Below are 19,382 nucleotides of genomic sequence, written 5' to 3'. Positions count from 1 at the left end.
TTGCACATGAGAGGATGATGATGGCCATTTCAGGAGTTCATAGACGAGACACCAAAGACGGCATCTTACGTTCACTGCAGGATTATCATCTACAGTGTCTGCCATTGTGCTAATTCTGTGAATCGAGTCCTTCATACCTCTGTATCGTTTCTAATTCAGTGTCTTTCCTGTTCCCTGAAAGTCTTCTGTAAATAATTTGATAAGTTTCTTTAACAAAGATGAGACCACAGTGTGGAATGAATCCCCTAAGTCAAAACAATTGCTTGTGTCTTCCCTCTTGGGGAGAGTCGGTTGCGCAGGTCGTCCCAGTAAAGTGCATATGTTTTCCAAGATAGCCAACATTTTGTTTCTGGAAATTGGATTTAGCTCTCATGTGTTTTCATGTGATATCTCATAATAAATGCCATTGGGATGAGCTGTATTTTGTTTTCTGATGCTGACAAAATCTTTTGAGTTTTTTGATTCTGATTTTCATAGTTGTATCCTTTTCTTTGGTTTTTAGTGGTTATGTGTAGTAAATGTTTTCTAGATATATGTTGTCAGATTTGAGTAAGATTTTTTCAGTTTGTCTGCAGGTGATTTGACAAAAATCTAATGACTACACAATAAACACAGCTTAGAGACCCATATTGCTATCTTGGAAGGTTTTAGAAATCCCTTTAGTTATATTTCAAAACTCTTACTAGTCAAAGTATCGACTAAAAATTTGAACATACAATAATTCATACAATTTTCACTCCACCATGAATGAAGACCAAGATATATTTTCTATGTACCAGATTTACATATGTTTACGTATGTCAGATGTTGATATTCACTTGTATTAGGGAGTCACATGCGTGGTGCTTATGCATTCTCAGTGAAGAACTGTGAACATGTAGGGGTGTTTTTCAATTCAGTGATCTAGTTTGGTTTAACATTTAACATTGTTACTTTTACCAGGACCCCTCTTCCACCCTCAAGGGAACTGCTGTCAAAGCTGTAAAGAATGTTCCTTATAATTCTGAATTAACCTATATTTGGTGATAAGAGGCTCGTAAAACTCACATATGAGATCGCGTAGTAGTCATGTTTGAGACTTTTCCTGCCCTAAAGATTTGTAAACAGGACCAACAAATGTGCTACACTCTGCAGTATCTGTATGGCCGTCATGTAGGCCGGGGGTTAGGTTAACTACACATTCAGTTTGGTACACACTCTACAGCCTGAGTCTTCCTTGTGATGAGCGGCCATTTATCCCGGACTCTTACCCTGTCTCTTAAGCATTTGGTAGGTTTGTCCTTCCCGGAGCCACCTTTATTTTTCATTCGTTAATACATGTCCCCAAAGCACGCAATCTCAAGATCACTGTGAAGCTGCTCTCCTTGGGGATTCTTCTTGATTTCACGGGACAGCTTGCTTGTTGTTGACGCTGTGTTTTACTGCCAGGGTTTACCTGTTGACCTACACGTTTTGCTTTTGACACATACGTCTTACTTTACAATAATAGATGATTATTTTGTAATTTCCCTTATCGTTAAGAAATAGTATCAACTATGGCCAGACTCTATAAGGATAGATAAGGCTGGGCCATTTTCCCCCACTGTAGTGTTCACCTCTCAGTCAGTAAGATAATTGCAGATAACAGATGATTTGGATATGAAGTACTAAATGGCTGTAGTAGGACTATGTACAGAGTGCCATGAAGCACAGTTGAGGTGAAAATAAGTTTCTTGGTACATTATGTAACTTTGTTCCCAGTCAATGCTACAAACTACAGAAATAATTCTGAAGATGTGTGTAGGAAGAGAGAAAGATGTGAAAAACAGTCAAGTCTCTTAGAAAAGATTTCAGTAAAAATATGCACTCTTTAGAATTGGGGTAATTCAATAACTAAGGAAGACTTGTAAATTGGTGTGTGTTATTCTTCTGCATAAACTTAGTACGGAGCATCTCAATTTTAAATTCAGAGATATTCGGATGGCTGTATTCATAAATAAAGGTAATCAAGGTCAACACCTTTTAAAAACATCTCAGTGTGATTGAAGCCAGTGATTTAGTGTCCAAAACTCTGTAACTCATCTGCCACATGCTAAACCATGTACTAACTTAAATGATTAGCAAAGTGAGAACCGGATTTTGCTGCTCTTGATCTGGTCATCTAATCGTAAAATCCACTGAGAAAAAGCAGTCACTGGTTTCTTTTCTCTTGCTGCACTGCTGAGCAGTACGTACCGAGACATGTAGAAATGAACCATGTTATATATTGAGGTGTCTTCAGAGTAAAAAAAAAAAAAAAAAAACCAAAAAACGTATGTTTGGGTTTTTGAAATCTAAAAGTGCTTCTTTGTATTAATTGCCATTCTGCTTTTTATGCCTTTAAGAGCCAAACGTGGACAGAAAGGCAGGTCTAGATTCCTAACTACAACAGTGTCCGTCTCACCTATGGGTCCAACAGTAGAGAATACTAAATAAAATGTAAAACGTGGAGCAGATGCCCTGCCAGACTATTGCTAAACTAGGGACAGAAGTGTCTGTGTGATGCTTCCTCAGTGGAGTGATGCAGCTGCTATGTGGCTAACATTAGCTCCAAGTCGAGTATCAATATAAACAATGCATTAGGCATACCCCAAAATGTCTGGGGTGGGGTGTTTTGTGGTGCTGTAGATCTGGCACTCCTTTTCTCCATATGATTCTTTTATGAGAAATTATGCCAGGAGCAACTAGAGAATTTTTTTTTTTCAAACTTGTTTTTAAATCCCAAGGCCAATATAGGCTGATCCACAGCTGACTGGTGAGAGACAGTGCTGCTGGCTTAGGCTACTCCCCTTCTCTTTTCTATCTCCATGACTGCATCCCAAATGTGCCATCATTCCTGGTGGTAAAGTCTGGGAATGCCCAGGCCCCCGATGCGAGCCAATTGAGGAAAAGTGAATTGAAAGGAAGTCTTTGGTTTATCTGAGGAGCTTATAAAGGCAAGCAGGAAAACAGCAGACAGCCCCCATGCTGCACCCTCCCCAGTGGGCTCTGTGTGGTCCAGGATAGACATCCATTTGGTTGTCTAAAACTCTTCAGTTATGTATAATAATAAGATATTTCACTATATATGGATGTGCCTGAAAGTGTATTATTTTCTCATGTGAGAAAAAAGAATGTGTATTTTGTTACGTTTTTAAATGTTTGTGACCCAATAGGCACATAAACCCATCTTACCCGGAATGTCTTGTGAGTTAAAGACTGGACACAACTAATGTATCTAGCAAACTACAGTAGTGTAGCGTCCCTACCAATTTCTGCATTTCGTTTCCTTTGTTTGAACAATGAAACTCATACTGCATTTAGAACATTGAAATGGGTCAGATATTTGAAAAAAAAATCCTTAATTAGCTGGAGTTCAGCAATTGTGAATGTAGTTTATTTCATGTTTTTCTGCATCGTAGTTAAGTCTTTTCATGGAAGCAAGTGATCATATATATTACATCTGTATAATGTATATAATTTAGGAGTTATGTGTATATATGTACAATATATAATTTAGCAATGTCAATACATGCTATTAATTATTACATTTTATTACAATTTTGGTTTAAAGAGTTAAAAATATAATAATTGTAATTTTATGCATTTAGAATTTATATTTATGCTATGGCTAGAGATTTTAACATTGTCTTCTTTTTTCTTTCTTTCTTTCTTTTTTTTTTTTTCCTTTTCCTCTCAACAGTCCTGGTACCTGGGCTAGCTTGGTTCCTTTTCAAGTGTCAAATAGGACACCCATCTTACCGGCAAATGTCCAAAATTATGGTTTGAACATAATTGGAGAACCTTTCCTTCAAGCGGAGACAAGCAACTGAGGGGAAAGAAACACAACCATAGTGTAAGAAAATTAGGGGAAAAACACCCAACAAAAGAAAAGAGGAAGACTGGACAACAGGGAGAAAGGAGAGAAACTGAAGAAAGAAGACGCTAGACCAGCATTGCAGCACTTCCGGTCACTAATTCCCTTAAGGTTGAGACTGTAGTGACAGGAAAGGGTCAATGACATCTCACCGATGCTAGACTGCAGCCCCTGCACCGTAGCCTTTGTTCCATGAAGTCCGCTGGGAAATAGATGTTCTGTCTCTATGACAATATATTTTAACTGACTTTCTAGATGCCTTAATATTTGCATGATAAGCTAGTTTTCTTGGTTAGTATTCTTGTTGTTTACGCATGGAGTCACTATTCCTGGTTATCTCAACAACGAAGGCTAGGAGGCGGCGTCAGAGGGGCTGGGGACAGAGCCATGAGCCAGCCATTTTATAAGCACTCTGATTTCTAAAAGTTAAAAAAAATTATATATATATATATATAAAAATCTCTGTAGCCTTTAGTTATCCGTACAGATTTATTAAATTTTGGCCCTTAACCCAGCCTTTTCCAGTGTGTAACCCAGTTTGAAAATCTTAAAAAGGAAAAAAAAAGAAAACTAGGGAAAAAATGGTTTGAACTCAAAGGCTCTATGGAAGAAATGCCTCTATGTGGGTAAAGGGTTACCTCTGCATGCAACAGTAAAAATTAATATAATATTTTCCCCACAAAAGAAACACTTAACAGAGGCAAGTGCAATTTATAAATTTATATCTAAAGGGGAATCATGATTATAAGTCCTTCAGCCCTTGGACTCTAAATTGAGGGGATTAAAAAGAATTTAAAATAATTTTGAGTGAATTTATTTTCCCCTCAGTTTTTGAGGGCACTTAAAAAGGCATTAAATCAAGACAAATCATGTGCTTGAACAGAAAAAAATAAAAAATAAAAAAAAATATTGAAAACACAGCACTTAGGTTGGCTTAGCTGCAGCCTCCTCAGAGGTCGAATTATTTATTTAAAATTACTGGTTGCATCAAGAACCCATAGGGTGTACAAATGGTTCTATACAATCTGCATAGTAGAGACAAAGAGGCAGGTTAATCCATGTCACAAGGGTAAAGCTTCCAGTGTACAGGCTGGGAACGCCAGGGCATAGAATAGGAAAACACGCTCTTCAGAGAAGTGCCATCAGGGTGCTGGGAACATGCATGGTGCTTTCGGACATTAGCCTTGTTCAACACATTTCTCGTAATGACAGATCTATAGTGTGCATGGGCAGACACATGTTGCCTCTATGTCTCTTAAAATTTTAATTAAAAAGTACTCTTTCCAGTAATCCTAATTTGCACGAAGATATAATGTCCACATTACGTGCCTTGCCTTGAAATCTAAAAAACAAAAGACAAAAAAAAAAAATCCACAAAAGTGACATCACTACACTTGTTTTGCTGCATTTATTATCGTTTTAAATCTTTACCATTTTTATGACAAAATATTTTGTACTCCAGACGAAGAAAAATGTGTGACATCATGGATTTTTTAGACAGTTACACCTTTATCTCACATTTATAAAGCATATCATGGCTGTGTATAGTTGCCGCTTAAAAATTGTAATCGACCAGCAATATTTTCAGTATTTTGGTGTTTTTTCTATTAACCTTTCATGTTTTTCATCTTCCAATTAATATTTGGGGGGAGGGGTTTCAAATTTATACGAATTATGCAATACCAAGTTTTGCCTATGTAGGTAGTGCTTTTAGCTGTATTGGTTATTATAGGTAAGTACACAGATTTAAAAAGAAATAATGTATGCTTTTTTTGTTTGTTTGTTTATTTGTTTGTTTGTTTTAATTGACCAAAGTGGGTACTGCTATTTTTGCAGTGTGATGAGGTCCTTTTGTGTACTGAGAGATGGACAGGGGATTTTTTTTAATATACATATATAAATATATATATATTCCGGGGTGGGTGGGAGGATTTTTAACCCTTTACAGTGTAGCTGTGAAGCACTGTACCCTGAGATAGGTCTGGGCTGCAAAGCGACTGTTCTGCCTACTGTGACAAACTTCAACTTAGACAGGTTCCCCTCCCCCTGCCCCCACTTTCCCCCCTGGGGTGCAAGCTGAACTCATTTCTGGTTTTCAATCTAAGAAACCAGGAAGAAAAAGCAAGCACAGCACAGCGAAGCCTCCTAGAGGCAGACTTAGAAGAACTGCCCTGTCTTATTTTAGTTGTTGTCGATAGTTTTTCCTGAAAGTTCCGAAACCACAGTGGAAAGTGAGCCTGTCTCATCTTTGGCAAAGACATTTCTTGAAGTGCCCACATAGCAGATGTTGGCTGTTTCACACTTTTGAGTTTAACACAGGAATACGCTTCCTTCTACCAAACGCATTCGCCCATCTGGAGGGAGAGCACCCCTGCCCCTTCCTAGCGCTCCTCCATTTTGTTAATGACAGATATGTTGTTCCTGTGACTTACTACTTCAAATGGATGGCATTGCACTTAGGATTTTGTTTTTTGGCATCCAGAAGGTTGACCAGACAGAAGGTTGCTCTTCTTGAATGTATTTGGACCGATAGATTAAAATCAAAGTTCAGTTTTTAAGGAACAAAAATAAGCCAGTCCTTTTATTCTACCTGCCCTTGTAAACTGAGAAGTAGAGCAGAGGGAAATGTAGAGTTTTAAGCAACTGATTTTCCTGTGGATGAATTTAAGCGTGTTTGATAATGATGGGAGGAACTTCTTGTGAAGGGGTGGTACTTCAAGTATATATTTGAATTAGTTTCCCCTGAGGACTAGAGGTGAATGGAAACCAGTTTTATTTTGTCTTCCCCTCACTTTCACCTGGTCCTGTTGAGTGTATCCATTACTCCAAGGAGATCTTTCAGAATTAGTGACATACACAGTCAGCTGCCAAGAAGCCTTCTTGACCCCCACCCCAGGCCATGCCCTAGTAAATGAACTGTCAAGTGTATGCATAGCAGATCGTTTAATCGTGAGTACTTTAGACCAGTGCTCAGAGGCCTGAGAATTGTACCTGACCAGTCCATTCAGTTTCATGTCCACGTGCTGGATAGCACAGTCGGATGCTAGGATGCAGGTTCCAAGAAAGTCTAGCCATGTCTGCGATATCAGCTGTGCAGATAACAGATCCTCTCAGCCAAGCTCTTGGTGTATTTCTGACCTATTTGCTGAAGAGTGTGACCCTACATGACACAGCATTCTTTCCAGGCAGTCCCCTCTCCTTGTCACCAGTGAATGAACAATTCATGGCACACTGTGGGCAACCCTGCCTTCCTCTTGGGTACAGAGGCCTAGGGCAAGTGTTCCTTTTTTTTTTTTTTTTAAACCTAGATCAATTTTTCTTTTCTTTGAGATAAACTTATTAAAAAAGCACTACTATAGAAAATCTCAAATCCACTTTTAGCCTTCTATTTTTTTTTTAAACCAGGAAGTATATTCTGACGAAGGGCCCCACTTTTGCAGGTCTTGCACGCCCCTTCCTTACCCAGACTGCAGAGCTTCAGGATGGTGAAGATCACCCAAGGGCATCTGTAGGGGGTGGTGTCTCCAGCCACCAGCTCAAGGCACTGTCCAGCCTGTGTTGTATTTGCTTTGCAGCCCACCACTCCCAGTGCCTCTGAAGTGTGTTTTCCCCAGAGTGACGTGAGCAGTCGAGACTTGCCTAAGGGGGAACAGAAACCTGAGAGGCAGTGAAGGAGACTGTACATAAAGACGTGGCAAACCTTAAGTATAGCAATATAGTTACCGGGTGATGTTCGGGTGGGCAGCTCCATTATAAAGAGTGTGAATGAGTCTGTGAAGCTGCAATTAGCAAGAAGAACGTGGTCTTCTTAATGAACCGCCTACCTTGTAGACAGTAATTTGTACACTGTATAGTTTTGTTAAGAATTTTTTTTTAAATTAAAGTTCCCATGTTTGTAAAGCTAACTTTTTAACAATTATAATGGAACTGTATGTTGTTTCCATTTTTAAAGTAAACAAGAATATTCCTTGTTTAGAGACTGGACTCGAGTTAAAACTCTCCAGGCTCTTAAGTTATGTATTAAAAAAAAAATCTGTCCATGTTAGGAGATATTTCACAGATTCCCATGCTTGAAAAGCATAGGACACTAATCCTTTAAAAAAAGTGTAAATGGAGAAAAGTTATATTTTATGAAGGTTATTTTGTTGTATTTAGTATTGGAAAAGTTGGTTTTCAGAGCATTTCAGAATGTCGGAAGCACCACTGTCCTTTTATTAGTATATAAGATCTTTAGCAAACATTTTCTCTCTTTTTTTTTTAATGGTTATTCCATGATGGTATTTAAGGTTACGTTTCACAGAGCATTCAGGATAGGCAGAAAACAAAGCAGTGCTATGTCTCACATAACGTGTCCTCAGGGAGCAGAATCTTGGATTTGTGACTTGTAGCTTCAAAAGGACTCAACGGCAGAGACTGCACGGGAACATCTTGAGCAGCAAAGCAGGGCATGTTCTCTACCTAGACGCAGATTCAATGTACTGTGTGAACGGATGAAGGCTGCAGAAAGTTACCCCATATCAGTGGACAGTATTCATTCTCCGTGAAACAACTCTACAATCTTGCTGGCAGATAGGCCCCAAGCATGACATTCAATATAGTTTACATGTTCCTGTCAAGGTCTTTTGTTAACATTAACCAGCTGCATGCTTCCTGGACTTTAAAAATTGGGGTTTCTATATTTTAAAAAAAAATTTTTTTTATGTGCAGGCTATTCAAGTTCAATAGTAAAAACTCAAAATTGAATGTTCTCCTCCATGCTGAAGGAGCTGAAAACTGCCTTCTTCATAGTTTGCACTTTCTGGTAGTCGCCCTGTTTTCTCTAACTCCTTAAAATTGTGTGGGTGGAGTGGATCCCTGCACTGGGGGATAACATGGACCACTGATTTTGCCCTTTGACCCTGCACAATGACCTTTGCATCAGCCAAACTCATTGCCATGACAACTCTTTGTACTGTGTCGTGCCACAGATCTGTTGGTCACATTGTTAATAGTAAAGGGGACAAGTTGGAGACGGTCAATTTTTACATTTTTTTTTTTGTTGTTGCAGTTTTTCTTCAATGGTTGTAAGTAGTTTTTTTTTTTTTTTAATGATAAAAGGGTTCAGTAGTTAATACTCTTTAGAAATATCTGTGTGTTGCAATTCAAATGTATGTTGAGATTGTGAAAGCGCTTCAGTGGCACTAGCCTACGGGGACCCTAGATTAAGCCTTTGATAACTTTTATTGCATGATACAGTACCAGTAACAAAAGGTGGCCTAAACACATGAAAAGCAGTGTAAGCTAGTGACACTAAAGCCAGTCTTGTATTACTGTATTTTTGACAGATGGTTTTGAAAACTGTGCTACAGGGACTGATGTGGCAAATATATCTCTTTATGCAGAAGGAAGTCTTTTTTTTTTTTTAAGAAAAAAAGAAGTATGGCTTATTATGCATTCTTCATCGAGGGCATTGAAGTTGCATGGACTGATAAAAGTTGATGCAAAATGAGAAAGAAACAAAAAACAAAAACAAAAAAAAAAAACAAAAAACAAAAAAACCAGCAAAATGTTTACCAAAAAACTCAAACAAATGAGCAGTGCCTGTTCAATTTCACAGTCTCTGTTGAGTTCAGTTGTAAATATGTTTCAAATGACATTTTCTTGGGAAAAAAAAAATCTCTACAACATTGTGGAATGTGAGGGGCAACTGTCTCCCGGGCATAGGCGTCTCAAAGCTGCAGTAGATTGCGCCTTGATCAGGTGGTTAATTTGTGCTTTTATCACGGAGAACTTTGAGCATCCTGGGAAGAGGTGCCCCCACCTCAATGATATTTCTCTGAGAACAACTTTTGTAGGACTGTGTGTTTCTTTAGATACATTTAGTACAACTGTAGGTGACGAGTAGTCAGTGATTGCTTGCTAGCTACACACCAGGGTTGATCCATTTTAAAACTTTTGGCATTTTGTCCTCGTGGGCCATAAATACAGAACCTTGTGTTTTAATTAGATTTTCGGGGGGAAAAGGAGGCACATGCATAATCTCCATGTAACAAACCTTTAGCCGTGGGATGTATTATATGACAGTTACTTAATTTCTGGAGTTCGGGCCTCTGGGATAGGCCCCCAGACGGGGCCAGAATGTTAGTGAAGGTTTTATTGTGCCCGGTTGGAGGATAACGTTCTTTGTGTACTTTTTGTGGGTCGCAAATGAACTCAATTGCCACAAGTTTTAAACTGGTGTAAATCAAGCTTGACTTAATGTGATTGTTACTGTTATATCCAGCCTATACTGCTAGCAGCTGCTCATACTGCAGTCAATTACTGGAAGCGGATATATTTCCTATGCAAAAACTGTTTAAACAATAAAATGAGCTATGCTACAGACTCTGGCCTCATGGTTTCTCTTTCCTCAATGTCTTGATGCTCTTTCAACATCAGCGTTGGTCAGTAGAACCTCGAAAATTGATCCTGGCTCTTACATTTGGACATTGGGCGACACCGGCTTAATTTCCCAACAACTGAGAAGGTTAATATTTCAGCTCAGTACTGAAGTGTTTATCTATATAGTCCCTCCCCCCAAGATCTTTTAACACTGACAATGGGAATACAAGCGCAGGTACAGAATTTCAGGCCCAGAACACCCTTTGAGCTGTGACTTGAAGACTGCCACAGAGACCAGACTGTGGTCTGCTGGACAGGAAAACCACAGGACACACACACTATAAAGGGAAGGGAAACCCTGGCCCCTCCCCGTGACTGTGGGTTTAGTGGTTATATGAACAGTGTAGAATTTTGTTCTGCAAATATCTGAGAAAGGGAATCGTCTCAGGTTTCAAAGAGAGAGCAGAACTTGAGAGCAAGCAGGGCTGATGTCCTCTTTCTGAGCCGAAACCAAGGACCAGGTTAGAATCCATTCTCGATGAATGCAGCGTCCAAGAGTGGAGTCAGCTGGAGTTCAGTAATAGCTTATTGAAAAGGAATGAGTTTAAATGGTTCCCTGATCTGTTTGAGTGATGTGCATAAATAAAATAAAAAAGTAATTCGAGCTTCTTTGAAGAGAGAGAAAATGCCTGGAATTTGGCCATCATAACCAAAGACTTGCTGAGACACATCTGAGATCCTTGATAGCTTCTTTTTGCATCCCCAGACCAGTTTTGTATAGTGTGTTCACTCTGTTATAGCTAGGATTCTGTGGAAATTATTTGGTTATATTGACAGAAAATATAACATCTTGGACAGTCTCTGTGTGAGAGGCTAACTGGATTTCTTAGAATAATAATTTTTTTTTTTTTACAAATTTTGAAAATATCACCAAAATTTAAAACAAATTACCTATAGAGAAATGTTTTGCCTCTATAAAGTGTTGGGTTTTCTTGGCACCAATTAAGATGTAGAGGAAGGAAACGGTGGTGGTTACAGAGAAGGTGACAGAAACAGCCCAGTCTACTCTCAGGGCTTCAGGTGTCTCATCTCAAATCCTAAAAGCAGCCGTCAGCTCTACAGCGCTTCTGAGCTTTCTTTGCTTCAGCTCCCTTATTCGTAAGGTAGTTACTGGTGAGAATGCTTGTTTTCTTAGGAGGCTAAAACAGGACATGATATTTTTTTTCTTTCTTTTTTTTTTAAATTAACTTGAGTATTTCTTATATACATTTCGAGTGTTATTCCCTTTCCTGGTTTCCGGGCAAACATCCCCCTCCCCCCTCCCCCCTCCCCCCTCCCCCCTCCCCCCTCCCCCCTCCCCTTCCTTACGGGTGTTCCCCTCCCAACCCTCCCCCCATTGCCGCCCTCCCCCCATAGACTAGTTCACTGGGGGTTCAGTCTTAGCAGGACCCAGGGCTTCCCCTTCCACTGGTGTTCTTACTAGGATATTCATTGCTACCTATGAGGTCAGAGTCCAGGGTCAGTCCATGGATAGTCTTTAGGTAGTGGCTTAGTCCCTGGAAGCTCTAGTTGCTTGGCATTGTTGTACATATGGGGTCTCGAGCCCCTTCAAGCTCTTCCAGTTCTTTCTCTGATTCCTTCAACGGGGGTCCTATTCTCAGTTCAAGGAAATGATATTTTGCTTGTAAAGCCCTTTGTAAAATACCTTGTAGGTATTGTGATACAATAAGATATGCACATTAGTCAAGAATGTATGGGTCATTTTTTTTTTTTGTGAGTAAAGACAATTATACTTATCAGGCAGTTTTGTCTTATTGAGATAGAAAAAAAAATAATTGAATTTCTTCCAGTTGGGAGTGATTACTTCCTTTACTGTTAGTTAGCTTTAACTCTGTGGCAGCCAGCAAATCTCTCCTGGCAGACGGCTGCACACTCCCTCCAGACCATGTCTTAGGTGGAAGCCGTGACTGTAGATGATCTTACCATTACTTTCTATAAGTTCTCCTCAGGTGACGTCAATATTTTCCTTTCTCTGAGATGCGAGAAAAGCATTGATTTCATAAGTGTGTTAATTCCCCTAAGTGGTATTCATTAAAGGAGACAGAGCACAAGGGGAATAAAATTTATGTAGGAAAAGTCCCAAGTCATGAACAGATGTAGTTGAGGGAAGAAACATAAGGCAAAGATGGAGTGACTCACCTCCTTCCTACAGCAAGCTGGTGGGTGCCATTTGTGCTTCTCTCATGGGACATGCCACTCTTTCCTCCTAAAAGGGGCAAGGGGGGTGTTAGACACAGATATGATATCTGGAAAACACTGGGAAAGACTGGTAGAGACTGGGAGCTCTAGGTTTGCCAGTGTTATCCAACAGAAACCCCACAGATTCCTTACACAATGCAACAACTACAGGAAGCTGGGCCATGTCCTTTGTTGGGATCCCCTTTCCTGTGTCGTCCCTTCTCTCGAAGCTCACTAAGTCCTGCCTGTCACCATGTTCTCTCTAGATTGTGCAAATTAACCATTCCACTCAGGGTCCGCACAACTCAGACTTACTGTCTCTTGTTCAAAGTGGCCCACCCTTCCACATCTACAGTATCCTCTTAAACAGCCCAGTCTGCTGGATTCTGGTATAATCTAACTAACTCACATGAAGCCATCAATGGTAGTCTTAAAAGCATAGTGGAGGTGGGACAGTTTTGCCAAGAGGCAATTACTTACTATCTCTTAATACAGATAATGTGACTGTGGCTCAATCTGTGTCTATGGTCTCTGACACCTTCTTACCCCCATAGCAAAGGTTAGAAATGCAAATGGATACAGGAACCCACGGACAGGGCAGAGAGCATAGTCAGGTAAGCAGGCAGAGTTCACAAATAGGAAGCATGGACTCCAGTGTCCTGGAAGGGACAGTCATGTCAACAGTAGCAGCTGAGAGCTATATACAGTTCATGAGTACAGCTTTTATGAGGCTTGATGCTTCCTGGAAACATCCACCACAATAGTGTGGCCTTTGAGGAAAATGTGTAGAGCATGTATCATTTATAGCTCAGAGGTACCGTTGGGCCCCAGCACCTGTGCCCAGCAGCCCTTTGCCTCACAGGTGCAGAAGACAAGAGAATCTTCTCAGAAAGAGACCAGAATCCTCTGTCAAACCCACCTTGAACTTTACCTTGCTTGTTTCTCGAAATTATTCTTTCTCACGTTGCCAAATTCTCTGTTTATATAAAATTAATGTGCTTTTTAAGTGTTACTTGCCCAGAAAAGGAAATAAGAGAAATTACAATAGTGGAATCATAGCATCATAAGAACCCAGGTAAAACTTTTAAAAATATTCACTTAAGCTATTTCCTGATCTGTTTTGCAATAATAACAACAAAAATTTAAGATTTAAGTTATTCAGCATTTTCAAATACTCCTGTTTGACTTATTAAATAGGGGACACCCCTGGAATCAATAGGGTACACTGGGGCTGGTGGCTCAGCAGTTAAGAGCACTTGTGTTGGGTTCCCAACACCCACAAGGTGACTGGCCACTGTCTGTATCTCCATTTCCAAAGGCTCCAACACCCTCTTCTGGCCCAGTAGGCACACATGTGGTACACAGACAGAATATAGGCAGAACCCTCAATGTACACAGGATATGTAAATACACAAATACATTTTAAAGTAGAATTGATTATTTCTATAACAGGCATGCTGGTTCCTGTTTTTTGAAGAATTTCATGTAAACTGGAATGTTAAGAACGGGCAAAAATGGGGCAAATATGGGTGTAAGCTCAGCCATGCCATTAGCATGTGTGAGACCATGCTGACACCATTTCGTCATCTACTAGCTACATGGTCAGATTATAGAGGGAAGACAGAGCTAAGGACACCCTGACTTATTTGTAAACAAAGACTCTTTGGTAGACTATTTAAGAAGTTTTAAAAGGGAAAAAACAAGTGCCTTAGCTCTATCTGAGGAGAGCCACAGAAACAAGCTAGAATGTGATCAAACGTTTCATGAACTCAAAGACATTGGGTGTTACATGGCCTGGAAAAAGCAAGCATCATATTAACTTAGAATATAATGCACACACACACACACACACACACACACACACACACTAAATGTTCAGAAGTAAATATTCAAAAGTAGGGAAGAATTAAAATAATCAATATTTTATTATGAACTTCTTAATTTTACTTTTTAAGTGTTGTTTCACTGGAGAAACAACTCACCAGATATAACTACATAAAACTTAACAAAGAAAGAAAGATGTTGGGCAATAAAAGTCACTGATTTTTTTTAAGTTTGGTATAAAACTTGTACCAGACAGTACAGGAGTGATCCCATCTGTGAGAACAGAAAACTACTGGGCATGGTAAGGTCCTTCTCAAGTTCCTGGAAGTTGTCTTAAGTCAATTGGGTTCTGTCTCGGCTTGTGTCCTAGCTGGGAGCATGGTGCCTGGTGCTGTTGAAGTTCACATGAGTGTCTGTGCCTTCCCTGCCTTTCTCTACGGCCATTGCTTCTGCAACATCATTCCTTCAGGCAGCCCCTCAGGGGAGAAGTCTCCAGACATGTTCCCCATCTAGCTTGAAAGAAGTTGGTGAGAAGTTAGCTAGATTCATGTAAGACAACACCACCAAGATACCAACACATAATGACCACCCCATTAGGAGGAATGAAGTTGAATTTTTGAAGAGATATCTCGGTGGTTAAGAGCACTTGCTGCTCTCACCGTGAACCGGGATTTGGTTCTCAGCACCCACATATGTGGTATCTCACACCCATCTCTCTAACTCACTGTCAGGGGATACAGTACCGTCTCCTGGCCTCCTCAACCACCAGGCTTATTAAATACATGCAACCACTCACACACAGGTTTTTTGTTTTAAGTGATAATTTATTAAATATTTTCCATTTAGTGACTTTTAAGGAACAATGCCCTTTTAAATTTTTGACAATAAAGAGAATACCACTTTTCATGAAACAGTAGAGTTGAATAATTATGTTCAGAGATGCCTAAATGTTCAGTTCTATTTAAAAAATGTAAAATATAAATAGGCAGTATTTCAAAATAAAACAATTGTACACAACTCCTATCATTTATAAACCTAACATAGTAGCATTATTTACTATACTATATTCTTTAGAATTATCACAAAAGAAATCTTAAATGCATCCTTCTGTATCACATTTGGTTAGGAAGAAAACTATGCTTAGAAAAAAGCCAATCCAATGTATAAAACAAATTTTCAAAATAAAATTGTTAATAAATTCAAAATACAAATTCTTAAAGGGGATGATGCTGCTAAAATAGGATGGTGGTGGTAAGAACTGTTTCCAAAACCAGTGAGATGGTCTTGCTGGCAGCTGGGTACCTGGACATACATTTGAAAGGAGGGCAGGGGTTAAGTCTGGTACACACGGTATCTTATGTAGGCCTTGTGAATCTCGTGAAAGGAAAGTACTGAAAAATAAAGGCTTCTGGACTACAATAATGATCAGTAGGAAATAGGTTGGGGAATAGGAGGGGAGGGGGCTTTAACTAGGGCTGTGGGGACAATAATTACAAAGGCAGGAGAGAGGAAGGTAAAATAACAGTAAGGATGTCTGGAAAAGTCACCTAGAATTATATTATTAACTACCTAAGAAATTCTATAACACATATAAGTCTTCTATAAATATGCATATATAGTTTAAAGGGAATATTCACATTTGGGTTGACAATGCTACTCCAAGAACCAAAGACCACCTAGCAAAACCCCAACACCATGAGAAGCTCTCTGTTGAGTTGGTTAGGGTTGTCTAAGAGACTCCCAGAACATGACAGATGGCTGTTGTTGCCCTAGGTTGCCCCCTAGGAGGAGGAGGTTAAGTCTCTATTGCTGAAAATACATGCACTTCAGATGCAGAAGCCATGTTTGCCCTGAACTGGAACTTACTTGAATGTCTAGCTTTCATGGCACCAGAGGGTTCCATGAAAACTTCCAAAGGAGGGAAGCAACCACAGTCCTACCCAGCTATGACACCTATGAAATACAACAATTACCACCATGGCACGATACCCTACAGGTATGTAATGGTACACATACCGTTGTGGTAACCAACAACTGTCTAATTGGACATAAGGCCTATTTAACAGGAAGTAAGTCATTCCTAGTACTAGAAATCTGGTCAACCATCTAGGGCTAGTGAAGTCATGGATATTGAAGGAGACCTTACAACAGCAACTTTATTACACCAGCACAATCCATAACTACATTCTAAATTTTTCTTCTACCCACAGATAAGTATAGTCTTCACTATTCTTCAAAGAAACTTCTCTTTGCAACAGAGACCACCATAGAAAACCACAACCAATCAAAATGCAGAGTCATGGAGCCCAGTCTTCATGGGCACATCTATAAAGACAGCTCCTGAACCTGAGGTCCCAGGTAACTGTGAGGAAGAGTAAGAACCAAAGGACCAGAGAGTTTGCTGTGATTCCGTGTCTCCTAAAGAGTGTCATAAATTACACCCATAACGTCTCACCAACATGACTGTCTAAACATGAGCTGAGCAGGAGAACAGCAGGCATGCCAACGAGAATAGGGAAAAGAGGTCTCAACCAGACAAGAACAATGGGCAACTAAAACTACTGATAGTGGAAAGACACACCAATTTGTTGTCTGATGCCAAACGGTCACAGGTGTGAGTAACATACAAACTGAAAAGGTTCTATTTCTGAACATACGTATATACATGTACAAATATACTTGTGACAACAATTAATGAAAAACAGAGGCCATGAATTTGAAAGAAAGCAAGGAGGATTTGGAAGGGAAGAGAGAAATTCTGTAATTATAACCTCAAAAGTTTGTTGTTTTATTTTTAAATTAAAATGGCATCAGTTGGCTAGTCCTTGGCAGAGAATTGGCAGAGAAGACCTTCTGCATAGAGTTCTGTCCTTGCCAATCCATTAGGACCTGGTGCAGGGAAGTAATCAGGTGCCATTATGAAAGATTTTGTAGTTCTGAAGAACAGAGGTATTTTATGCCCCTATGTATACTAAAGAATGCAGACTTATCCAGGGCAGGGTTTTAGTAATGGGCAGCACTCTGCAGCAAGAGGATCAGAGAGCCAACACTAATTCTACCTGGAGTGGCTTTGTAGGTACCCAAGATTTGGGAGTATCTTCACGTGTTGACTCTGAGATGTTGGCGGTTAAATATTGGCCAAGCAGTCTAATTATGATGAAAGTGGGCTTCCAGGCCTCAACAAGTTTCCTTTCTCAGTGAGTGCCCGGAGCAGAAAGGTGGGGTGCTTGGTATGGCTTCATTGTTTGAGCCTGTGTGCAGGTGCCTAATATGAAACAATGAGCTTCATTGTGGTGGTAACTCGCTCTACGCATGCCAAAGCCAACGCATATTGCTGAGGGCAGGTACGGAAGTTGGTGGTGATGCATAGCCAGGTGGATTTGGATCAAAATGGCCTCCGTAAGCTGACAAAATACATCATGGCAGAAGCAAACAATATGCAATGCTTCTGCAACAGGGCTGTGAGTTCAGCCAGGATCATGGCAGATGCATCTGTTTTTCACATATTCCGCAAATGGAGAACTGTTATAGCATGGGAAACCATACGTGCTTCTTTTTAAAGAAGGTACACTTGAAGAGTTGCAAACTATGAGAAGGAATTTTATAAATTTGCTTGGTTTAATTTGATATTTTTGTATTATGTTCTCTGGATGAAGTACAGCTAAGAAACCAAAATATATTGTGTGATATTAAAAAAAATCATTATTCCTTGTACTTTCTCAATAAGGAAGTTTTTAAATGCCTGATTTCATAGGAGTAGACGTCCTCGTTAAGCTTAATTTTCCAAACCAAAATTGTGTAAACAGTGGCTAGAGAAATGGAAATACACACACACACAAAATCTCAAAACCAAGTATGAAGGGGTATGTGAGTGTGGCCCGGTAGCTTTGAAACATTTTGCAGAGAAAGATATTAATTTATGAAATACTGATGAACCTTGTGTCATCTGGCACCACATGAGCTTTCAATTCTTACATATCAGATTTTCTTTCCAGGCTTCTTGGATGCCAGCTTGTGGACGATAGTAAGATAACTCACCTTTGCTAAGGAGGTATGGAGGTGGGCATAAGTGATCGGTTTTATTTTCTCAAAGAAGCTTCCTGACAACTGTAAATGACAGTGCCACAGTCTGCCCCTGGAGAAAGAGTAAGTCCCACTCCCCCAGGGTTCTCCTTCCTGGTCACAGCATGTGACTTCTGTTGCCCTTTCTCTGGAGCCTGGTTGACCTGAGTCTGACAGAAACTCGCTACCAAAAGGAAAGAGGCAAAGTATGATTAATGGCCAGTAGAGCAGTGAGCTTGGTGTATGGGTACTGAAACACTTTAGATGGCAGAACCTTCTTCATAGGTAGAGTAGGGACGATCAAACCTCCTTAAATGTTTGGTGTAGGGCATGAAATGAGATGGTACTGTGTGCTCTGTCGGACCACAGTTCCTTATACATAATAGACCAGAAAGTGTACTCCTTGTGTTTCCGACGTGTATCTTCCCTCTCAGCCTTTCCACCACTGAAATTATGGATAGGTTTATGAGCCAAAGTTCTACTTACTGTCCCCAAAGAATCTACTGTGTGAAACTTCAAAGTGCACAAAAGTGCATGTTTATTTCTTAAGGATTTCCAGCCCTTGTTTGGATAATATCGCATTCAGGCCTTTCCTCCTCCAGGCTGCCCCTCTGTTTCACCTCACGTATTTTACTTCTGGTTTGTTGTTGTTGTTTTGTTGTTGTTTTGTTTTGTTTTGTTTTTGTTTTTGTTTTGTTTTTTGTTTTTCTGCCCATAAGGGGACAAAAAAGTGTAGGCAGGTACTCCCCCTCTCTCAACTGCTAAGATCACCCTTGCTCTCAGGTCTCGGCTACTGAGGGAACAGGCTTGTCATTACCTCCAGGTGATTCCAAAATCAACCTCAGAGCTTAACTCACCAGTATGGATGTGTTCAGTTACAGAGGAGAATCAATCCAATCCTGACATCCCATTGGTTATGAAAACAGGCATTCTCTGGGAACATGTGGCTGTCCCTGTTCATGCTGGCTTCAAGAGAACTCCTTTGACCTAACACAGAATTAAGTGGGTATTGTGGGAAAGGGCA

General features: G+C 39.9%; 1 protein-coding gene across 12 annotated transcripts in view; it reads left to right on the top strand.

The window, feature by feature from the left end:
• The window catches only part of Nfib (nuclear factor I/B), a 406,951-nt gene extending 396,714 nt beyond the window's left edge, over positions 1 to 10,237 (top strand). For all 12 annotated transcript variants that reach the window (NM_001429573.1, NM_001429569.1, NM_001429575.1 and 9 more), the window contains 1 exon segment: positions 3,701 to 10,237. In NM_001429573.1, coding sequence (NP_001416502.1) covers positions 3,701 to 3,718 — 18 coding nt within the window. In that variant the 3' untranslated portion in view covers positions 3,719 to 10,237.
• Positions 10,238 to 19,382: the final 9,145 nt, after the last annotated feature.

Source organism: Rattus norvegicus, chromosome 5, assembly GCF_021556685.1.
Source record: "Rattus norvegicus strain SHRSP/BbbUtx chromosome 5, alternate assembly SHRSP_T2T, whole genome shotgun sequence".
Taxonomy (NCBI): Eukaryota; Metazoa; Chordata; class Mammalia; order Rodentia; family Muridae; genus Rattus; species Rattus norvegicus.
The sequence above is the reverse complement of the archived record's forward strand: the minus strand, read 5'-3'. Positions and strand labels throughout refer to the sequence as shown.